At 41.0% G+C, this 20,687-nt stretch overlaps 1 protein-coding gene across 1 annotated transcript in view; it reads left to right on the top strand.

Annotated features, from left to right (window-relative positions):
• The first annotated feature begins 155 nt into the window (after positions 1–155).
• Positions 156–20,687, top strand: part of ACOD1 (aconitate decarboxylase 1) — a 32,416-nt gene continuing 11,884 nt past the window's right edge. Inside the window, exons 1-3 of the mRNA XM_058045502.1 lie at positions 156–361; positions 557–693; positions 20,040–20,173. Coding sequence (XP_057901485.1) covers positions 156–361; positions 557–693; positions 20,040–20,173 — 477 coding nt within the window. The remainder of the gene's footprint in view (positions 362–556; positions 694–20,039; positions 20,174–20,687) is intronic.

Below are 20,687 nucleotides of genomic sequence, written 5' to 3'. Positions count from 1 at the left end.
TAAGGCTTGTCACAACCCTCTCCAAATGAGAGCCCCGGCGAGATAACCGTGTCCCCTCCCTCCTGTCGCCTTCGCAGGAGAAAACGCGAGCCTGCGGTGCTGCCCGCTCTCTCCTCCCGCGGCTCCCCGGCCTGTTCCGGGCTTGCGACACCCCCATGAAGGTCTCCGTAAATCGCCCCCCGATCCTCATTCCCGGAGGGAGACGCACGGATCGCACCGTCGGGAGGCGCCGGGAGCGCCGTGCAAGGGATGCCCCGCCGTCCAAGGGGATGCCCCGGCGGCCGGGGGAAGACCCAGGTGGCGAGGGACACCTCGGCGCCGATGGGGTCCCCTCCAGCTGCCTGACAAGCGGCACTTCACCGTGAGAGCCGAGCTCCTCGTGTCTGCGTGCATATTTGTGTATTTAGGTGCCCTTACAGCTCAGATTTAATTAGGATTAATTAGGTACATCAGGATCTGCGTGAAACATAAGCACCTATTTAACATGCGTTGGTAGAAAGCATTTGTTTCAGGCTTTTGCTTGAATCTAATCTGCGCCTCGTTGTCTCTCTGCAAGCAGCGGTAAAGAGCTGCTGCCTCGGTGCATTCAGCTGCTCTCCAGTGGGAGTTCACGTGTGCTTCCTTCCTCGAGAGAGCAGCTCGGAGGACAGGAATGCCCGACGAGGGTGAAGGCAATGGTCAGTGCTCTCTTTCGTAGGGGGGAACGAAGCCCTCTCCGGACTGCCCTGCTGCAAGTGCCTCTCTGCAGTGGTCGGTGAAGTAGAAATCAAAAGAGGCAGGGGCTAGAAGCTCTTCAGAAATTGAGAAGTGGGAAAGGAAGGAAAGGCAAGTTAGTTCTCGAGAAGCAAGATAAGTTTGCTCAAGAGAAGAAGAGGAAGAAGAGGGGGAGTTGAGAAACAGAAGTTTTGAAAAGGGAATGGGTGGTAAAAAGGAATAGTGTGTCAGGGGAGAACTGACAGGGAGATACTGTGGTCTGGGGGGAGTGGACACTCAGAATTTACAGGAGTTTCATCTGAACAAGACTAAGAATATGGTAGAAAGATGTGGACCACTACTTTCTCCATGTTGGAAATCCAGTTACCAGGGTTTTGACCAAGTATTTTCATTTGTGGGAGTAGAATGGCAAAGTAGGTTAATCTGATGCTTTGCTGACATTTTGTTACAAGAGCTTGTTTCTCCTTTTTTTTTTTTTTTTTTTTTTTTGTTTGTTTGGTTTCATTTCGGTTTTTGTTTTGGTTGTTCGTTTTTTTGTTTGGGGTTTTTTTTTTTTTGAGAGAAGTAGAAGAGAGGTTAAAACAGTTCTGAAAGATGAGGGAGGAAATTAAATAATCTTGAATTACGTTGTTTTGCTACCCATTTAAACACCTGAGTTTGTTGCTGGAGAAAAAAAAGGGGGGGGAAATAACATGACATGTACTGCCACACACAGAATTTTTGTTTTCTTCCTGTATACTATTTCAGGGTCAATTCACCAGAGTAAAAGCACATGAAATTTTCACGTGGTGGTTTGCTGGTGACAGTTTTATGGAGTTGCTTTTACCTCTTGGTCTCTTAATGTGGCATCTCCCCCCACATCACCCTGCTCCCGGCCGTACTTAGCAAGAAGCCACCTCAAGAGCCTCCCACAGATTCGTATTTTAAACTCCACTTCCCTAGTGTGGGCTCTCTATTGAGAGCACTGTGATTAAACTGTGCACCCAGAGGATGAGATCATATAGTGCTTGAGCAGGCGCTTATTCATAGCAGAACTTGCAGTGGAAGATTTTGTACCTACCAGCAGGTGAGTCTTAGCCCATATTAAAAAAATGGGATCTTTAATTCATCTGTTAATTAAAATTATTTCATTTTTCTGGCATTAGGTGAGTATCAATGCAGGTTAAGGAAAAAAAATAAAACAACACTAACATATTCATTAGACCTGACTTTGTTTGTCTTGAGCTTTGTTAGATTTGAGACCAGACTTCATAAGACCTGAGCTTAATGGATTCTTCCAGTGCATATTTTCAGAAGCTTCAGAGATGAGTAAATTATGCTGCTCCTGCAGCCACTGGCTCCTCTGAGCTGCTCTGCCTGCCTCTGTCCCATGGGAGATCAGCTGACAAGGACCCACCTGCTCCTGTGCAGCCCTGGGCTGTCCAAAGCCATGCACATCAAAGGGATGGCGAGGAGCGCAGCTGACACAATAAGGTGTTTGGCCCACTGTCCCAGGTTTCTTTTTAAGGGCACAAACCAGTCCATCCCACTGCCTGTTCTCTCTGTCAGTGTGAAGCTGACTCCAGAGTCCCCTTCTAAAAGGGAGCAAGGAGCCTTCTCAAGACACTGTTCATACAGCCTGTTCAACAGTCCTGGGCAAAGACCCAGCTTGCAGTGTTTGTCTCTGAGATAGATGTCATTTTCTGGGCTTAAAAACATGCCCAGCACTGAAATAACTGTTTTGAAGCTCTGTCTCTTCAGAGAAATTATATTCTGTGGGCATCTCACTGCTGCTTTATGCCTTGCCTGCCTGCGAGGCTTTGGTTATTGTGACTTCTTTCGTCAACAAATTTTTCCTCTTTTCACAATATGTTCATCTAATTTCTTCTCCATTTCCCCATCTCTTTTCATTTGGCAATGTTTCTCTCAGTGAGGAGGATTGGCCTTCGTCTGTGGGTATTACAGTGGGTAAATATATCAACAATTTTTTACTTATGTGTCAGTCACTGGGTTGCGTAACACAGTCGTAGTGGTTTATTCTTATTTTGTGTGGGAGACAGCGAAATATTGGTACATGAAACATTAAAGGCTGCCACAGAATGCCTCCTGTAAGGCATACAGCCCCCATAAAGGCTGGTAAATATGAAATATGGTCTAGTGAACAGGCAAGGCTTTATGACAATAAACATGGAGTTGAATATCTCTGACTGTGCAGTGTTGGGACAATTCTGGGCAGTAGCTCTTACAGGTAAGACAGTCTCATTTCAGTGTTTGCTATTAGCTGCTGACCAGAACTGGCTACAGGGACACTGTCTTAACCTGTCAGGATACAAGTTTTTCTTCTTTTAATATTTTGAGAAGTTTACGTTGGTTTAGGGGGATTAGTTTAGTGGGTTGGGGGGGCTTTTGTGACTTTTGTTTGTTTGTGGGGGGTTTTGCGGGGGAGGCTTTTGTTGTTTCCATGTTTATAAAGATACTTCCATCGCGATGGGCCCCTGTTTTGCATTTTGGGCGGTGCACCCACGGATGAGCCAGGTTTATTCAGGGAGCACAGTTTTCTTCACAAGTGGAGGAAGGGTAACACCTAGTGGCAGTAAATCCACATTGCTGTTAAGAAATACAAAGGGCTCCAAAGTATTGCCAGCATGACCCAAGGCAGATAAAGAGAAAACAATACTTTTTCGGTAGATGCAAACTATTATGTATTCAGCTTCTTCGTGAGAAACTTAGTAGGGCAAAAGCATATTTTATCCCTTTTCTGAACTGAAATTGCTTTATTATTTCTTGTAGTAGTCTTTGCTGTGTGAAGTGGTATAAAATTGCTTAGAAAATACCTAATTACATATGACTGCATTGTTTGACTGTTAATACTGAGTTCAGTGAAATATTTAGCCTTCTGCATAAAATCATCAAAAGGAGTTAACGATCTAAACTGAATTGGAGGTTCCAATATGCTCATTCAAGCCTCACAGTCTTGTTAAGACAGTGCAAGAAAAAGAGTCTAGTAATCCCACAGCAGAGCATATTGCCTAAGAGTCAGAAATCCTTTGCTTTTTTGGGACTTACATGCTCTCTAAAATGTGTGCAGTTCCATAGGTTTGACTTTGACAGTCAATGGATGGCTATTAGGCTAAAACCTTTCCCATTTCTGAGTCATTGTTCAGAGTGAACTTATCAGTCTCAGCATTATGCTCAAGTGATACCAAGTAATATCTCCAAAAACTTGAATTATGCATTATTCCACCCAATGACAGAAGAAGAATTCAACTCCTTCTAAAGAGAGGCTGTCTCTCTTTGCAAACTCAGTTTCACAGGCTGTGTATAGTTGAACACAAATGTATACATTCACAGATTTCAATATTTCATGTGAATTGTAATGAATGTTACCTGTCAAGTTACATCTGATAATATTTGTTCATATAAATTGTTTTGTCTGTGTTTGCATTTCCAGCTAGATGCATTTAGCTGGAACTGCATGTTCTAGGAAATCCAGCTGCTGTGGAAATCTGCACATTCAGGCATGAAAGATGTTGAAGAGCCAGAATAACACAGGCTGTAAGGGACCTCAGAAAGTCACCAAGGGCTCATGCGCTTTCCTCCTGCCAGGGTGCTGCAACATTTCTTTGGATAATTTTGGGAGGGCAATGCTGTGCAGAGTCTGGAGAAGAGGGAGGGAGAGAAGGAGGACAGACATTAGCAGTGTGTTCTGTGTCCTTGGCCAATAGAGAGCTACGGAGTGTGACTGAGAAGCATAATCAAGTGAGCAATTAGTGAAGGTCAGAGCTGTGTTAATTTCCTTCAAGCCCCTTTGTGACAATTAGAAGACAAAAAGCACCCTCTCAATGTTGTGGGGACATGCAGGTAGTTTCTGCCTCGGTGAGCAGGAGCACTGAAGGGGACACCTTCCACACACGTCTTGAGCATCACTGAATTTGGAGAACACAGGAAAAGAGGCTGTGCACCCTATGTCAAATGGGGAGATACTCCCAGCTGCTTCTTTTCCAGTGATATCTGGGAAAATGTGATAACTGATCTCCTGTTTTGGTTAATTATAAGGAAGTTACAGCCCTGTCTGATACCAAAGGAGCAGAGGACAGCTGTGTCATTTTATACCATGCAGTGGTGTGGTATTTTACATGCACAACATCTGAGGCTTTTCTCCTATCTAAATTACTCACAACCCCTATGGAGCAGCTTTAAATCAGAGTTCTTTTTGTGAGCCCTGGCTCTCTGAAAGTAATCTTCTGTATCTCTGTGAAACATTTCAGTCATGTCTTCAAATCTTCTCTCAGCAATTCTCCTATCTGTGAATAAATAGCATTCTGACCTGGCTTCTACCACAACAACAACAGAAACACAATCACGCCTCTGCAAAACATGAGTGGAAACTACATCCACCTTCTGCATTACCATCAGTGTGAGTCAAGAGCCTTAGGCTGTCTCTTAGAACTTAACAGTATGAGGATTCAGCAAAAAGCTCTCCTAATAGGGAAAATACAACTCATTATCTAGCTAATTAGGATAAAAATGCAACCTCTACTCCCCCTTCTTACCAGCCTACCTTCCTATCGGGTTGGACAGGCTTCAGAAAGGTTTTTAAAGGGGTAAAACCACATTTTTTGGTGCTTTTGGACACAATCTAAAGATAAGAGCATTGATTTGCAGAAGAGCAAGTAAAGGGCTGTCCCTAAGTCTGATCCCTAAGTTAATCACAAGGATGGTATCATTCCTGGGTAGGAATTCTATCCAAGAAAAAATGCCTTTTAATGGAATTTCTTAAATATACACGTCTTACTTACACCTTTTTCTCACAAAAATGTGTTTTAAAAAGGAATTCAAAATGTATTGGTAAAATTATTCTTTTTGACAGAGTGATCCCTCAAAGGTAGAATAGTTAATAATAATGACATTGGTGATTGTGCTTCAGATTTTTGTATTAATTTTAGCTGTGATTTGGAGGTATACTGTTCACTAATTGGGCATGTTTCAAAATCATAACTGTGGTCAGTGAACAGTAATTAATGCATTTGTTTTTGCTTTCTTCCACTATGTACCAATGCAAGCTGTGCTTAACTAACATTAACTCTTTAAGTTAGATTAAAATAAGCAAATGAAATGCAGACACTCATTTCAGCAGACTCAGACATTGAATGTGCTGCTTTGTTCTCTTTGCATCTTTTTCTGTTGAAAACAATTTTAAATTCCCGTTATGTTTAATAGAAGAATTATCAAAATCCTTAGCAGGGGTGCTTACAGCATCTGCAAAGGTAAGAAGGGAGTGAAAGCTCACAGCATTCTACTATAGATAAGTTGCTAAATTATTTTTTTACTACTTTAGGTACCTTGCTTGACTACCTGAGGAAAACATGTTTGCACTGGTTTAGTTTGCTCCTCTGCTGAGAGCCAAGTTTGTATTCCTGCTGGCAGAACTGACCTCAGTGCTGTCAAACCCTGCCATGCTTGTGCAGTGTTTCACAGTGCCCTGCTTGCTGCTGTCCCCCCAGGGTACCAGTCCTGAAGGATGCTCTGAGCAGAGGTGGTTCCAGCTCTCCACTGTGCTTCTCAGTGAAGTGTCTCTCCACCTAATTTCATCATCTCTCAACAACAGCTGAAATGAAATTAATGAAATCTCATTAGAGAATTGCTATTCACTTCCACAGAAGTGAAGATTAAAAACTATTTCTGTACACATAGAGAGAAAGAGAGAACCTTCAATGTTAGCATACTCACACTTGTTTCTCCTCCTTTGGCTTCAGAGCCTCCTACATGGTGAGTGCAGCTCCACAAGCTCTTAGCTGCTCCAGACATCCTGGAAAATACCCATTCTGTCAAGGCCTTGCCAAAGTACATGTCAGCAATGGCTACAACTAGAGTTCATGCCAGTGAGGACATCTGTGAGTGAAGGCTGTAATTACACACTCTTAGCTCCTGCAGGCAGTGTATCTCAGCTGTTCAGCCCGTGCCAGAAAGGGATGCTGGAGCTCCTATTCACTGATACCCTTCCTGACCTGCTATGTAAAATAATGTGTCACAGAGAACATATTTCAGTTACTTGGCAGGGGAAATTATTCACTCCAAAACTGCCAAAAATCTCTGCTTAGAGGGTGAGATAGCAGACAGCCTTCTGTTAGGGCCAAAATTGAGTTTGCCAGAACATTTCCTTCAGCCCTTATCCTTAGCAGTGTTTCCAGGACTTCTCCTACCTGTTATCCACTGCATAAACCAACCTGATTTTTTCTTTGGACTGAGCCAAGCTTGAAGAAACTTGGAATCAACTTAATCAGGCATAGCTGATGTTACCCAGCTTGCTGATGTGCTGTGCTAATGAGATGTTATTGCCCAAAGTAATGAAAAGCTTCTGTTTCTCACCTGTAAAGAAAGACTAAGGGTTGCTTCTATCTACTTGAAGGTGAATTTGACAAGCTTGTCTTCCCTCTTAGAAAAGTTCACTGCATGTATTTTGCTCTTGGCCTCTTGGAGAGGTCCAAATAGAATTCAATTCATGTGTCTAGAAAATTCTGAATGTGCTTTCCTGTTGCAAGTGTTTACACAGAGGGATTGCTACTCTGCTTTGTAGGGATTTCCTGTAAGATATCATCTATGTATGATCCATGTTTGTAAATGCAAATAATATATTATCACTAAAAGTAAATATACCATCAGAATAAATGTTTGAGAGACATGTAAGAGATATATGGAATGAAGAGTGTGTTTAGATTTCATGAAGTTTTAATGAAGTAAACATCTGGATTTACAGAAAATCACAGCCAGTTAATTCCAGCAGCCTACAGAGTCTTCAAGCCCTTGAGAATATAGGAATTAGATTTTTAAGAGGCTCTTTTCTTTTTGTATACTGCAAGCTGTTGAAAAAAAAAAAAAAAAAGATTATTTGTTAATTGCTTATGAACTAAGCAGAGGAATTATCTTTTCTGTGTCAGCAATATGACAACAGCAGAAGTATATGCCCCAAAGTTTTGCTAGCCTGGAAAGTGCTGTGCCCATGCAAAGCAAATTGTTTATTTGTTTTCACCTTTTAATTTTTCATGAGTGTCGTGTTTGTATAGTTCTTGCCAAAATGCCTTTCTCAGAAAATGGAAAGCTTTCTTCATTAATGCTTGTATTTTTTAACAGAATGCCAAGAGTCTAGATTGTATCAGAACTGAGTCTCCTAAATAAAATCCCTTCAAATAAAACAAGCAGAAAAAAATCTATTCATCTCAAGGAGGTTAAATCACATATAAATAGGTTGAGCTTATAGGATGGATCTTAGTGAAGGGGAAGCTTATCTGAGAAGCAGAAGATAAGCATAAAGCCTCCAGTCATAGTGACAGTAAAAGGCTTCTGAAATAAGAAAAGATCTCTTTTTAAGTCAAGATGCTGGTTGTGACTGACAGTCTGAAAGAGGGGAAAAATTAAAACTACCAAGTATAACAATTGTTAAGAGGGAAGAAGAGAAAGGAAGAAACTAAATATATAGCTAAGGAAAAGCAAAAGAAGTATGGAATTATTATTTCTGTATTTTATAAGCCCTCAGGCACATCTTTTCTGTTCTTATGGGGAGTACAATAACCATGTATTTAATACTGTGTATAATACTGATATATATAATACTGACAATAAATGTGGTTATTCAAACCTGTTTGATAGGGGAGTGACTTGAAAATACTCATCAGTAACCTGCCCAAGTGATGTCTCTTCTTAACCTCTCAGCCCCTGTCCCCAGGTCAAGGCTGATGTGGCTCTCTTTGATTTCTAGTGGACAAAGATGATGTTTGGATCACTACCAGCTGTGCACAGGAAGGTTCATACTCATAGGGGAAGTTCTCATTACTTTTTCCAAGAAACCTCTACCTTCATCCTTTTAGTGTGCTGATGCTTTTTTCCATCACCCCCAGTGAGTGCTCAACACACCTGCTTGGAGCTTCTTTGCTTTGCAGTAGAAAGAAAATGTTTGTGAAGGCAAAGGAGGTGCTTACCTATAACCCTAGGAGTTGGCATCTTTGCAGGTACAAGAGGGCACATCTCAACAGTGCCAAGTTAGCTGCATGTCCTGCATCCAGAACAGGGCTCAAGAGTAGGATGGAGTGGAGGAGCAGATTCATGGAATGGAGAGGGTCTTCTGGTAGCTATAGGGAGGAAAAATATTTTAAACTATATTTAGTATGAGTGATCACACTACCCACAGGAGCTCTTCAGAAGTGAGCTGGGCACATTCCAGCAGTATGTATTTGATATACAGGTTGGGAAACATCAAGGTAACCTCATCTATACATACTATAGTGACTGATATGCTGTAAAACTGACTGTAACATCTGCCCAAGTAGTTTCTCCCTGCTTCATGTAATTTATTCTTCTACGCAAACCTTTTCTTTTCCCCATACATTGAGCAAAAATGGTTTTTCTGATATTGCTCTTCCTCTGTGAAGAATAAAATTTTGTTTGCTAATCTCAGCTAGGTATTTTCAGTAAGCTTATTGGGCATTTAAACCTTACAGACCACACCAGATTAAGCTAATACCTGGTTTGTTCCATTCACCATACCTTATTTTGAGTGTTCTTGTAGAATTTAAGCATTTCCTCTTCTATATAGAATTCACCTTACTCAGAGCAGAAAATACAAGGTTGTATAAGAAAATTTTATGACATTCTAAAGATTTTTAGTTGAAGACACAAAGCTTATTAGTGGTCTTAGCCACACAACTTACAATAATTGGAGCTCTTTGCCTTAGTCTTGGACTAGGTGATCATTGTAGGCCCCATCCGACTGAAATATTCTTTTCTGTTTTCCTCAGCTGTGAGTATTTCAAACCTTGTTATGCAAATCACAAATCCATCCACACTTCTTCTGGCAAATTGCTGCCCAGGAAAGCATAACTAATTTAATGCATTAATCCCTACCCCTGAAGCACAAACATCTATCACCTGAGCTAGGAAGACTGTAGTTACGCTTATGGATTTCAAGTTCCTGTGTCAGAGTGAGAAACAAATATACTGTAAAATGCACATGAAGCCTGCACATGTTTTGTTTGCTAACACAGTGTGACTAAGAAAATATGTACAAATTTACCCCCCCTTTTTTTTCTTAATTTCTGCTTTCCTTCTTTACTTAGGTTGAACTTCGTAGTAGCTATATATATATATATATATATATAAATAAACCCTTGTTATATTCAATGATTTCTTGATTATTTGAAGTAGTAGTAGTATTTTATGTGTTGTGCATTCCAACTAGTCTGGGAATATCAGGTCCAATGTTTGTGTTAAGATTCATAGTGGTTTTCCTTAGAAAGGACTCTGAGTAAGTTCACAGTGCTTTCACTCAGAAGCCTCCTAGCCTGACGCATCCAGATGAGGACCCAGTTAAATACACCTCGGTTGGGAAATGCCAGGCACCTGGCTGCCCAGGAGGTAAGGCTGTATTAGTCCTTTTCTCACCCTTGAGAATCATGTCTGGCTGGGGAAACATTCCTTTGCTCCACTCTTGTTCAAGCCGCCAGTGCTAGAAGCTAACGCGCCTGAATTTGCGCTGCAGGAGGAAAGAGATACATTGGAATGCATTTGTTTCAGCTGGCTCTTTTCTGACATCCCAAAGAGTTTCCAGGCACAAATAAAAATTACTGAAGGCAGCAGCAAAGCAGGGTTCAGGCTGAGGGATTTGAATGATTCATGAGCAAGGACTCCAACAGGGAAGAAGAATGGGCTTACAGAGTGGTGCTCATGCACCTCGGCCGTGAAGCAGCTGACAGCTTGACTTGATAAGCAAGGATGATCCTGATTCAAAGCATTGCAAGACAAAGCATGAGCAGGTGTTAATGCCACACCGTGTTCCAAGCACTGTTTTTAATATGAAAAGCAGTTTTCTTTAGAATCTAGCACAAAAAAAGAAAAGTGGTGTTCCAAAAACCAGGAAGCAACTCTCTCTCAGTGAAATCAACATTGCAAATGTAAATATAGAAGTTGAAATGTTGGCCTCTCTCAAGCTGGTGGCTGCAGTTCCCTGCAGCTTTTGCCAGGATGCGTGACTGGCTGCACAGCATGCACTGTCTTTCCAGATGCATTTCTGTATTTCATCTAAATGCTTTCTGGGGGAAGATCTGAAATTCAATTTCTGAAATAGTACAGTTACTTTAAAATTTGCATAGGCATTGTTGTAAGAAAAAAATCATCACCCTTTGTCAGTTTCTGGCAGCTTTTGCAACTCAGTAGTTAAATCACAGATGCTAATCTAATCTTTATTAAAGTGTCATCAAAAACTTCAGGGTCACAGGCCTAGCTGTTAAAATTCCAGTATAGTTTCATTAGCACCAACTTTATAGTAACCTTAGATATCCTTCACTATTCAGGTCTGTTGTGACTAAATTTATTTGCAGAAACCACAGCTCTTGTGAGCCACAAACATCAGTGCCCCATTTCCACAAAACTTTATAGAAATTTTAGTAGCTACTATTTTTTACCATTTTAGCATGACAAATGTTGTGATGGTTTCTAATATGACCTTAAAATAGCGTTGCTTTAAGTGCAGTTCTGATAGTGTTTATCAAAGACAAGGTGTGTAAGACTCAGGCTAATAATTTCAGCTGTGTAGGACAGGTGAAGCAGAAGAGGAGTAAATACACACATTAACACTTGTAGGTCATTTCAATAGGATTTTGCCATATTTTTCTTGCATATGGTTCTTACCTCTGTCACGCTTGTCTGTTGCCCATCATGCCTTTCTTTAAGGACAGCATTGTTAATATAAAGCCTTAGTCTGGTGAGAGGTTAATTGTCTGCAGTTTCGGTAAATTCCTAACCAAACTCTCTACACTGAACCAGCCAAAGACAGCAGCATCAAAGCTTGTGACTAAACTGCAAAGCAGGGTGGCAAGGCAGCTTGCTTTCTTTTTAGAACTGTGACAGGCCCATAGTGGTAGCTTATGTTATTACCTGATGCTTTGCAAAGATCAAAATTGGTATTTAATTTTATGGTAAACAATTTTTTTCTGTAAGCTTTATTTTTTTTTTTTTAACATTTACTTTTACAGTAAATACCAACTTTTCACATCCAAGCTTTAAGAATTGGACTCAATTGTATTTGTAGGTCCCTTCCAGCTCAGAATGTTTTGGGATTTTACAGGAAGGCTTTAATGCCCCTGGTGAGCACGACAGCCATGTCCCTAGGAGCAGCAGGTGGCAGCGCTGTCTCTGCTCTCCGTTTTTAAGCACTGCAGCAGCACAGCTGGAAGGAGCCATTTCATCAAGAGTGTTTAATAGTTCAGGTTCCTGCAAACAAAGGCACTTCTGCCTATGGGCAGTGCCAACTGGCCTCATCAGGGTGGAGTGAACTCACCCTCCAGACTGTAGCCGTCTTTCTCCACATGGAATTTCTCCAAGTCATGCATACAGCATTTGCTGCAGTTTATGTAGCAAGGAGTAAAGGTCTGTAGCAAGGAGTCCAAGTGATTTTTCTGTGCTTTTAATTTTAACCCAAGATTTATTTGTCTAAAAATGATTGAACTGTATATCTTTACTGATTTTGTTGGCAGCATCCTCTGGCAGGCCCAGTTCCATCCATCCCTAGAGGTTCTCAGTAGTAGATTCAGTAGCAGTGTCAGTGTCAGGGGCAAACACTGCTCCTGCAATGTGGCTTCACCACATTCTGGTCTGGTCAGGAAGGCAATAGATGGGATGTCTGGCCATGCCTTTATTTTCTGTGGCTGCATTTCCCTTCACAGAGAAAAGCAAGACACAACTTCCCAAGGATATTTCTGGGATTCACATTCTCTGAATCTCAGAGAAAATAAAAAACAATTCTTATCTCATTTACTGCTCCTGTGTTTTGGAACAAGTGGAATGCATTGAGGAAGATTATTTACCTGAATGAATTTGCTTGATTGGATTCTGGTGTGAGTGTTTTGATTCATTGACCAATTCAATCTGTGTGTGTGTCAGGACTGTCAGCTGACAGTCATGAGATTCTGTGCAGTTGAGTTGAGTTGGGTGCTTGTGCAGATTCACAATATAGTATAATAAAGTAATTAATTAGCCTTCTGATATCAATGGAGTCCTCCTTGTCATTCCTCCTGGATGTCAGGGGTTGTGCTGATTTACAACAGTCTTCTCCTGTCTGCAGACTCTGCCTGTGGGCCATGGCTCCGAGGTCACACAAGTGTGCTGATAGCTCAGAAGCAGGTTGGCTTGCAGACAGAGAACTGAAGTGGTCCATGACTCAAAACACAGAATTAAATTTAGGCAATGTAAATAACCAGGGGTCCAAAACCAGTGCTCACCCCCTCATGCTCTGCTGTTTATCAGCACAGACATGCCAAATAGGACATCTCCTACCTGCAGGGAGTGGGGGCTGGACTGAAGGAGGAGCAGGGACAGACTGACAGCCACTGCCTTAGCTTGTTGGAGAGTGATGGGGAAAGGAATGACTTGTTGCAAATGCCTGATGAGAGTAAGCCACAAGACCAGGCCGTCTTGATGAGTGTGATCAAGCGGCATTATCCTTCCTTTTTTAAGTTCTCCTTTTTTTCCCCACTATATTTTTAACAACCAAGACAAAAACAGAACAAATGAAAACAAGAAATGTCTTCTGTGGCCTCTGTTATCTCAAGAGGATTCAGATAAAATATGAGTTAGGTCACAGGAAGCAAGATAAAAAGCATAACTATAAACTGAGAAAATAAGTGAAGTAAAGAATTTTTCTTTGAAAGGATGAGATGTGAATCACTGAGGTCAATAGTTTCAAGACATGTTAAACTAGATGTCTGCCAAATCACCAAAGCATTTCTGTCAGCTTCTTTATTACATAAATATGGATCTGGTTTTGTTTTTTATCTGAATTCCTCAAATGGGACATCTGAGTTATTTGATGCAGTGTCAGCAAAATAAAGAAAACCCTTGGCCTCTCTGAAAATAGATATCAGTCAAAGTGGAGACATTTGAAAGTTCCCCTCTGAGATAATCTCTAAAATTTATTCCCGTTAGTACGGGTGTCTTGTGAAATGCTTTTTTCAGTAAGGGCTTGGATAATTTGGTGAATCAGTTGAGAAAGTCTGGGGCAGACAGAAGTGGGAAAAGGAAATAAGCAGAATATGCTGACCCAATGTTCACTGCCAGGACTGAGAAAGGTGAGATAATTTGTCCATTGTCCTGCTTTGGACTGAAATGGGCTGCATTTGGCAATGGGTAAACTGACAGTATTAGCACAGAGCAGCATTACATGAATGAAATTAAATTAAGTGAACACACACATACAAAAGTCTGGAGGAATTACAGACCCATCTTCAGAATTTTATTAGCATTTTCAGAGAATCACAGAATAGTTACTAAGATTTATTATTTATTATTGAGCCCAGCTGTTAACCATATTTTGTCCTTTCCTATTCCACGTGTCAGTTATTACTGCCCTCTCCACTGAATTATTCCTCTCGTACTCACAGCCATGTATCACACTGCTGAATCAGGATCACAACAAAACTTCCAAACAAAAAATACACGAAGCCCAGCGGGGAAAAATATGGGAGAGTCCCATCTGAAGTAGAGGAACTTTTCATTTCATGATGTTTCTGCAAGCTTCAGTGTTCTCACATACAAATGGAAAGAAGATGCTAATGTTAAAGGGCAGAATTAGGAACAAGTTTAAAAAAAAAACCTATGGTACATGTCATAGGAGGTTGTCAGTGCAGCTTCTGACTAGTTAGCTCACAGAGGCAGTGAGGTCTTTTGAAGCTTCCTCTCCCTCTTTAATCAGTCCCTTTAGAGCAAGCAGATCCCAGCTTCAAAGGCTGCAGGGCTTGTCAGAGAAGAAAGCTGCCTGCTCCTCAATGGAGCCGTGGATGGCAGCTCAGTGTCCCACAGTGGTGGCTCCCCTGTGAGGCTGCCCAGCTTGGCAGGGTGGGAGTGGTTACACAGCAACTCCTGTGCTCAGGTGGCTTTGAAGGGTTTATGTGCTCTCCCTCCATTAGTATTGATCCTCTCCCTTTGACAGGACTTCCAAAGACTTGAAAAGACACTTGGTAAAGCATTTTTCTTACTTGATCCCTCCCCCAGAAAGACCGGGGAAATCCACAGGCTTCCTGCATTCGAGCTAGTTTTGTCTACTTCTTTAAATAATAAGGTTTTTCTTAATTAAAGTGATTGTTACATTTTCTTTAAAAATGCCTCTACTTTTTCTTTTTTGTCCTACCTACAAGACTTTTCCCAGAACTTACTTGCAGTAAAGTGAGTAGAGAATTTTGTACAAGAAAGCTGCATTGTTTATTTTGTCCATAAAAAACCTCATTAGAGAACATCATTAATAATGACATTTACTGACTGAGGAGACAGAAGGTTAAATGCATTTCAGTATTTTCCAAGTCTGTGTATATTGATCTTGCAGCCTGTCATTTCTGGAAAAGATTTCCAAAGGAAAAAAAAAATAGTCCCTAATACAGCACCTCTCTTCCTCATTTGATCTCCAATTTCCCATTTCTGCACTATATTTTAAATGTGAACACCAGTTATATTTCAACAAAGCTTTACTGTTTGCTATACTTTTCTTCTGATATATTAATGAATTTGTATATCTCAGCATACACATTTCCCTGCTGGTGACCCTGCTTCCCCTATTTGCAATTGGATTTCCATTGTGCTTCAGCAGCTACTTGCAAGTGCTGCAACCCCATTTGCAGTACAAACCTTTAACCTGGAAATCACCTCTGGTGTGTGACTTGTTCTTATGGGTTTATTTTCATGGTGTATTTAGAGACCAGCTGTGCCAGCCCAGGAAGTTTTCCAGAGTGCAAAGCAGGTCATGAGCAGAGTGTCTCGTAATGTGTCCATGAACAGCATATTCACAGATGACTTCTCTGGTCTTCAACAAAATATAAGTCAAACAGCAATATTAGAATCTGGCACTGTTCTTGTTAAAGATATTTTTTCCAAGTACTATTGAATTCAGTTAGAGCTAACTCAGGCAGGATGGGTGAACTTGGCAGATTGTGAAGTCTGAAAAAAGAGGGATAGAATGAATCTCAAGAGATCATTCTCAAAATCCACATCTGCACTAAGGCAGAAAAAGTAACCTCAAACTAATCTTGGCAGATTTGGGTAATACATTGGCAATGATTCCAGTAAAGGAAATTCCACAAAATTCTTATGTACAATATTTTAATACCCTTCCTGTTATAAAGGGGTTTTATCGCATCAGTCAAGAATCTGATAAATATTTAACAGATTCCTTTTTTTTTCTTTCTCAGCAGATAGAGCAAAGTTGTTCAATGCTCTGTACTTCTAAAATATACAGACTGTATTTTTTGTATTGTGTACAGAAGTACACTTCCACATTAAAGCTATGCCAATCTGAAGGTCAGATGCTGCAAAATGAACCACCCTACATTTTTCCCCATTCAGCCAGCCCTCATGTGATTGTGATGAGCCAGTTCAGAGGATAAAGTGGAGAAGCATTCAAATAAATAATAAAATCTTTTTCCTAGCAATTTAGTTTACTGGATTAAGCCCAAGGGAGGGCATCAGGCAAGTGCCAGTGGTCGGACCTGCTTAGCTGTGATTGATGTGAAATGGAATATTTTCCCTTTTCTGGGATAAATAAACCTCCTCATACCTCTTTCACAGACCATTATTTCCAAGGCTGTTATTTTTCTTATGCTGCTCTGAATAATTACAATTTTTCTGAATCTTTTTCATAAATTGTATATTTAATGTATTTCTTTATCCAAAGAATATTTAAAATGTATGATCCAGTTGTGAATGAGCCAGCCATCAGAAGCATAAAAGAGATCAGTTTTTCCTCATATGCTCTTCTGCCCTAATTTGTGTGTGCTGTTACCATGACTTTGCCTGCCTGTGTAATAATTGTTCTCACAAGATGGATGGATAAACATAAGTGTGTCACCCTGTTCCGAGCTTTTTCAATTTAAGAAATTCCAATTTCTTAAATTCAGTGCAGTCATTCCAATCTGCACCTTTCCCTATGTGGTCACTGCTCATGTGGCCATCTTATCATGTTCTATTTTAACTTAAGACATCATCTAAATTCCAGAAGAACCTTAAGCAAGAGTTTCTCTAGATGGAGTAGATAATTTTCCTCAAGTTTCCTTCTGTTTTGCTCTGTTTGTACACTGACCTACATTGAGAGTAGGCGTATGACAGATTCTCAGTCTTTCCTCTAATCAGAACTCTTTTGGGGTTAATGGCTTCATGCAAGTATAATTTTGTGGCACTCTAAAGGAATAAGATGTTAAGATTTGCTGTATTCTTTTAGATATTTATAAATTTAGATTTTTATAAATAATGTATATTTCCCAGTATAGATTAACTCTTGATTTACATTCATATATTTCTCTGAACACATGATCTAGACTCTTGAAGAATTTTTTTTCTTTTAAAGCCATCACCATCTGAAGCCATGTAGTCAACTGAGAATTTAAGTTTTTACTCTAACAGTTTCTCACTGTTATCACTGGAAAAATGGGAAGCCTGAGGATACAGCAACAGCAAAGTTAAAGCAGAAAAAGCCCCAAATATATGCAGCCTTATAAATCTCACCAATTGTTAACAACTGTGAGGCTGGAGTTTGTGCTAGAGAGTGCCGTGGGTGAAACCCACACTGTAAAGCAGGTGCAGCAATGGTGGTTCCATCACTGACTTTTATCCCACCACAGGCTCTGGTAACCTGTGTGCTGCTCCCTCATTTGTTATCAGGTCTGGTCTGAGATGAGCCAGATTGTTCAGAAACATCCAAATGCCTGATCTGAAGCTGAGGATTGCCAGGCTTTCCTGTCCTTCCTGTCAAGGCTCTCGTGTGGTTCTCAGAGTGCAGGAGTGACCAAAGCGCATGGGCAGGGTGGAGACACTGCCCTGCAGGCCCAGAGGTGATGTGGGGCCTTTGGGCAAGCTCTTCCCCTCCAGGCTTCTTTGTGGTGTAGTGACATGGAGGAAGGAATCCCGCTCACCTTCATGTGCTGCCCACCCTCTGGTGAGACGTCAGTGAGCTTTTGAAGCCATCTTTCCATAGCCTTACAGGAATTTCTCAGGATGTGAGGGACAGAGGGAGGGAGGGAGTGAGGGAGGGAGCAAGGAAGGAAGGAAGGATGGAAGGACATGCTGAGGGTGGACAAAGACGTACCAGTTTTGTTCACCTGGACTCAGGAGCAAGCTCACCACATATTTTACTCTGTCAGAACACAGGAATGTTGCTGGGGCCTGGGAAGAGAAGACCTATGAGGAATCAGGGGACTTTACTGGATGGGAATATTTAAGGGTTTGGGGTATCTTTCTTTTTCTTGCTTTCCTTTCCTTTACTCCTCTTCCCTGCCCCACAAAATTGTGCTTTTCCAGTGTCCTTGTGAGACATGTCATGTTTTATTCCCACACAGTCATATATCTTCTCTTTTCTCTCCTCCTACACTGTCTCCATCCATCTTCACTAATTGACTTTGACTGGAGAGGCTTCCCAAACCCAAACCACAGAGCAGACAAGCATGGGGAAACATGCCTGGCCCTTGCTAACACAGGAAGAAAAGAGGCAGTGCAGAGCTCAGCTGGGCTAGGCAGGTGGGGAAAGTCCTTTTGCCAAGGGTAGTAGGGTGAGACAGCTGGAAGCTGTGGGGAAAATCTACTTCTCTGCATCAGTCATTGCCTTCCTCCCTAGGAACCCTTCCTTTGGCAGCAGCAGCTGAACACAACAGAAGCACAAAGCAGCAATGGGTAGGTCGGGCTAAAAGCCACTCTGATTTATCTTTTCTTTCACAGGCAACATGGGCACCAAACTATCTCCTACAAGCTTCTGCCAAAGGCAGCTTCCTGCTTTTGTTTTGTGGTGAAACAGAATTGGATTGGCTCTGCCTGGTGGCTAGCTGGTGGCAGGGTGATTTACAGCCCACTGCAATTGCGCTGGCAGCCCACGATGGGCCATAAAATTTCACTGCTCCTTCATTTGAGACTCATTTAATTCAATGGGGGAAAAAATGTACCTCCTGTCTTTTTGGACTCCCTCAGCCACCCCTCCTTGAGTTCAATAAAATATCATACCAAATCAAGGAAAGAAAAAGAAAAATAAATGCCCAAAGAAAGCATAGCCTGCAAAACAGACTTCAAATCTGCCCAATTTGATAAAGAATGGCAATAGCGAGATTGCAGAAATAGAAAAATCTTCTGATTGTGGAAAGGAGAAGTAAGAATGGTTTGTTTCCATATTATATAAACCCCCAAGTCATAGTGATGGCATTGTGGCATGCAAATAAGTTACCAGAGTCAGGAGGATCAGCTGTGTGAGCTGGTGGCACCACTACCACCATCTATTCTCACTGAATATGACCTTTTTCAATAAATAAATGCAAGACTCGAACATCACATTATTTCCCTTACAGCTAACCCTAGGGCTCCTGCAATAATTCAAGGCCATACAAGGAGGGACATCTTCCAGCTATTGCAGGGAGGGAAAAGGTAAATAAAATACTGTCCTCTGCATCTGACAGTAGGTTTCATTTTTAGGTGAATAGTTTTAAACACTGCCAAGACTGAAGCATCAACATGGTTGATCATTCCTATCATTTTGTGAAAGTAGTTATTTTTCTTGATTTTTAATTCTTTCTGCATCTGGTTGAATCTACTATGCTGAAGATGAGTAATCATAGGGAAAAAATAGTGTCATTATAAATTCTAAAACCCAAAATTCTTCAAATGCTACTTATGTAAAAAGGACCAATTTAAATCAAATCATTAGCTTCTGCTTAGATGCTCAATTACAAGTGCAATAATATAAATGTTTTATGTATTCACAGCTCTTGTGTTCAAATTTAACCTTTCTTCCATTTTTGCTGTTATTTCTCCCTTTTATAAATGTTGGTGTAATTAAGCCCATTTCCTCTTTAGAGGTGAATACACAATCACAGCTAGAAATTCCTCAGTATGTTTTACAGTCTGAAATATGTGATACTCAATCTCAGAGCTAATAACTACCATGACATGTTTTATAATTGCACCATAAATCAGAGACTGTTGCATTTTAAAGTGTAATTTCAGGCTGTTTTGCAATATTTCTTGGCACTTTTAGAAGTATATCAGGGTGGAAAATGCATAATCTAGCTGGGTACAGCTACAGATGAGGAAAAAGCTGTTTTTTGCAGTTGTTGGAGTGCTCCAAAAGAGCAGGGACATACTTGTCACTCATGGGCTATCCAGGCTGCCTTGGGGATCTCAGTGAAAGCATGATGTCTGAACAGGTGGTTCTGTCCAGCAGCTAGGAGGGAAGGGTGGAAATTAACTCATGGCAAGAGCTTGAACTGTGGGCACTCCATTAGCAACAAGTACTCTGTGTGTGGATTTTGTAACATGACTCATTGTCTAAATCTTTCCAGGAGGGGCTGTGTTTGGGAGGGACAAAGCTGGGAGGAAGAGAGAAAGCATCTGCTCTGAAAGCTGGAGGAACAATTCTGTTAACTCACACAGCATCTTCCAGCACCTGTCTCAAGCCTTCTGCAGCTGCTGCCAGGTAAATTATGGACTCCCACAAAATTAGGTGAATTTTTTTTTTTGGCCCAAAACTTGTTTCTGTTAGAAGAATGCTGCTTTATTTTTCCTTCTGATTTTGCTGTATATTCTATAGGTGTTATTTTAGCCCTTTCAGTGCATACAAAAGTTTGTAATCAATCTTGGATAATTTCTTAGGGATTCCAAATCCCTGAGAACTACTATAGATGCAGAGAGGGTCTTTTATCCCTTAATCAATGATTAAACTTGTTGTATACTAGGTCTTGATACTGTATCTCCCCACTGGACCACTACCACAGCCTTGCTGGGGCCCATTATGTCCTCACATCTCTGAAGTGACCAGAAGCATCAATTTTCTTGGTGCCTTTCTGTGTATGATGCACAGCCTAGCACAGTGGGTAATGCCTCATTTGCACCACTGGAATTCTGCTGGTAATTTAATTAAAATTGCCACATCCCTCACATGTGCTCTCACCAGTTTGCTCTCTGCTCATAAAACTCTGAATTTATGCTAG

Source organism: Melospiza georgiana, chromosome 2 (genome assembly GCF_028018845.1).
Source record: "Melospiza georgiana isolate bMelGeo1 chromosome 2, bMelGeo1.pri, whole genome shotgun sequence".
Taxonomy (NCBI): Eukaryota; Metazoa; Chordata; class Aves; order Passeriformes; family Passerellidae; genus Melospiza; species Melospiza georgiana.
Note: the sequence above shows the minus strand (reverse complement) of the source record. Positions and strands in the feature narration are given on the sequence as shown.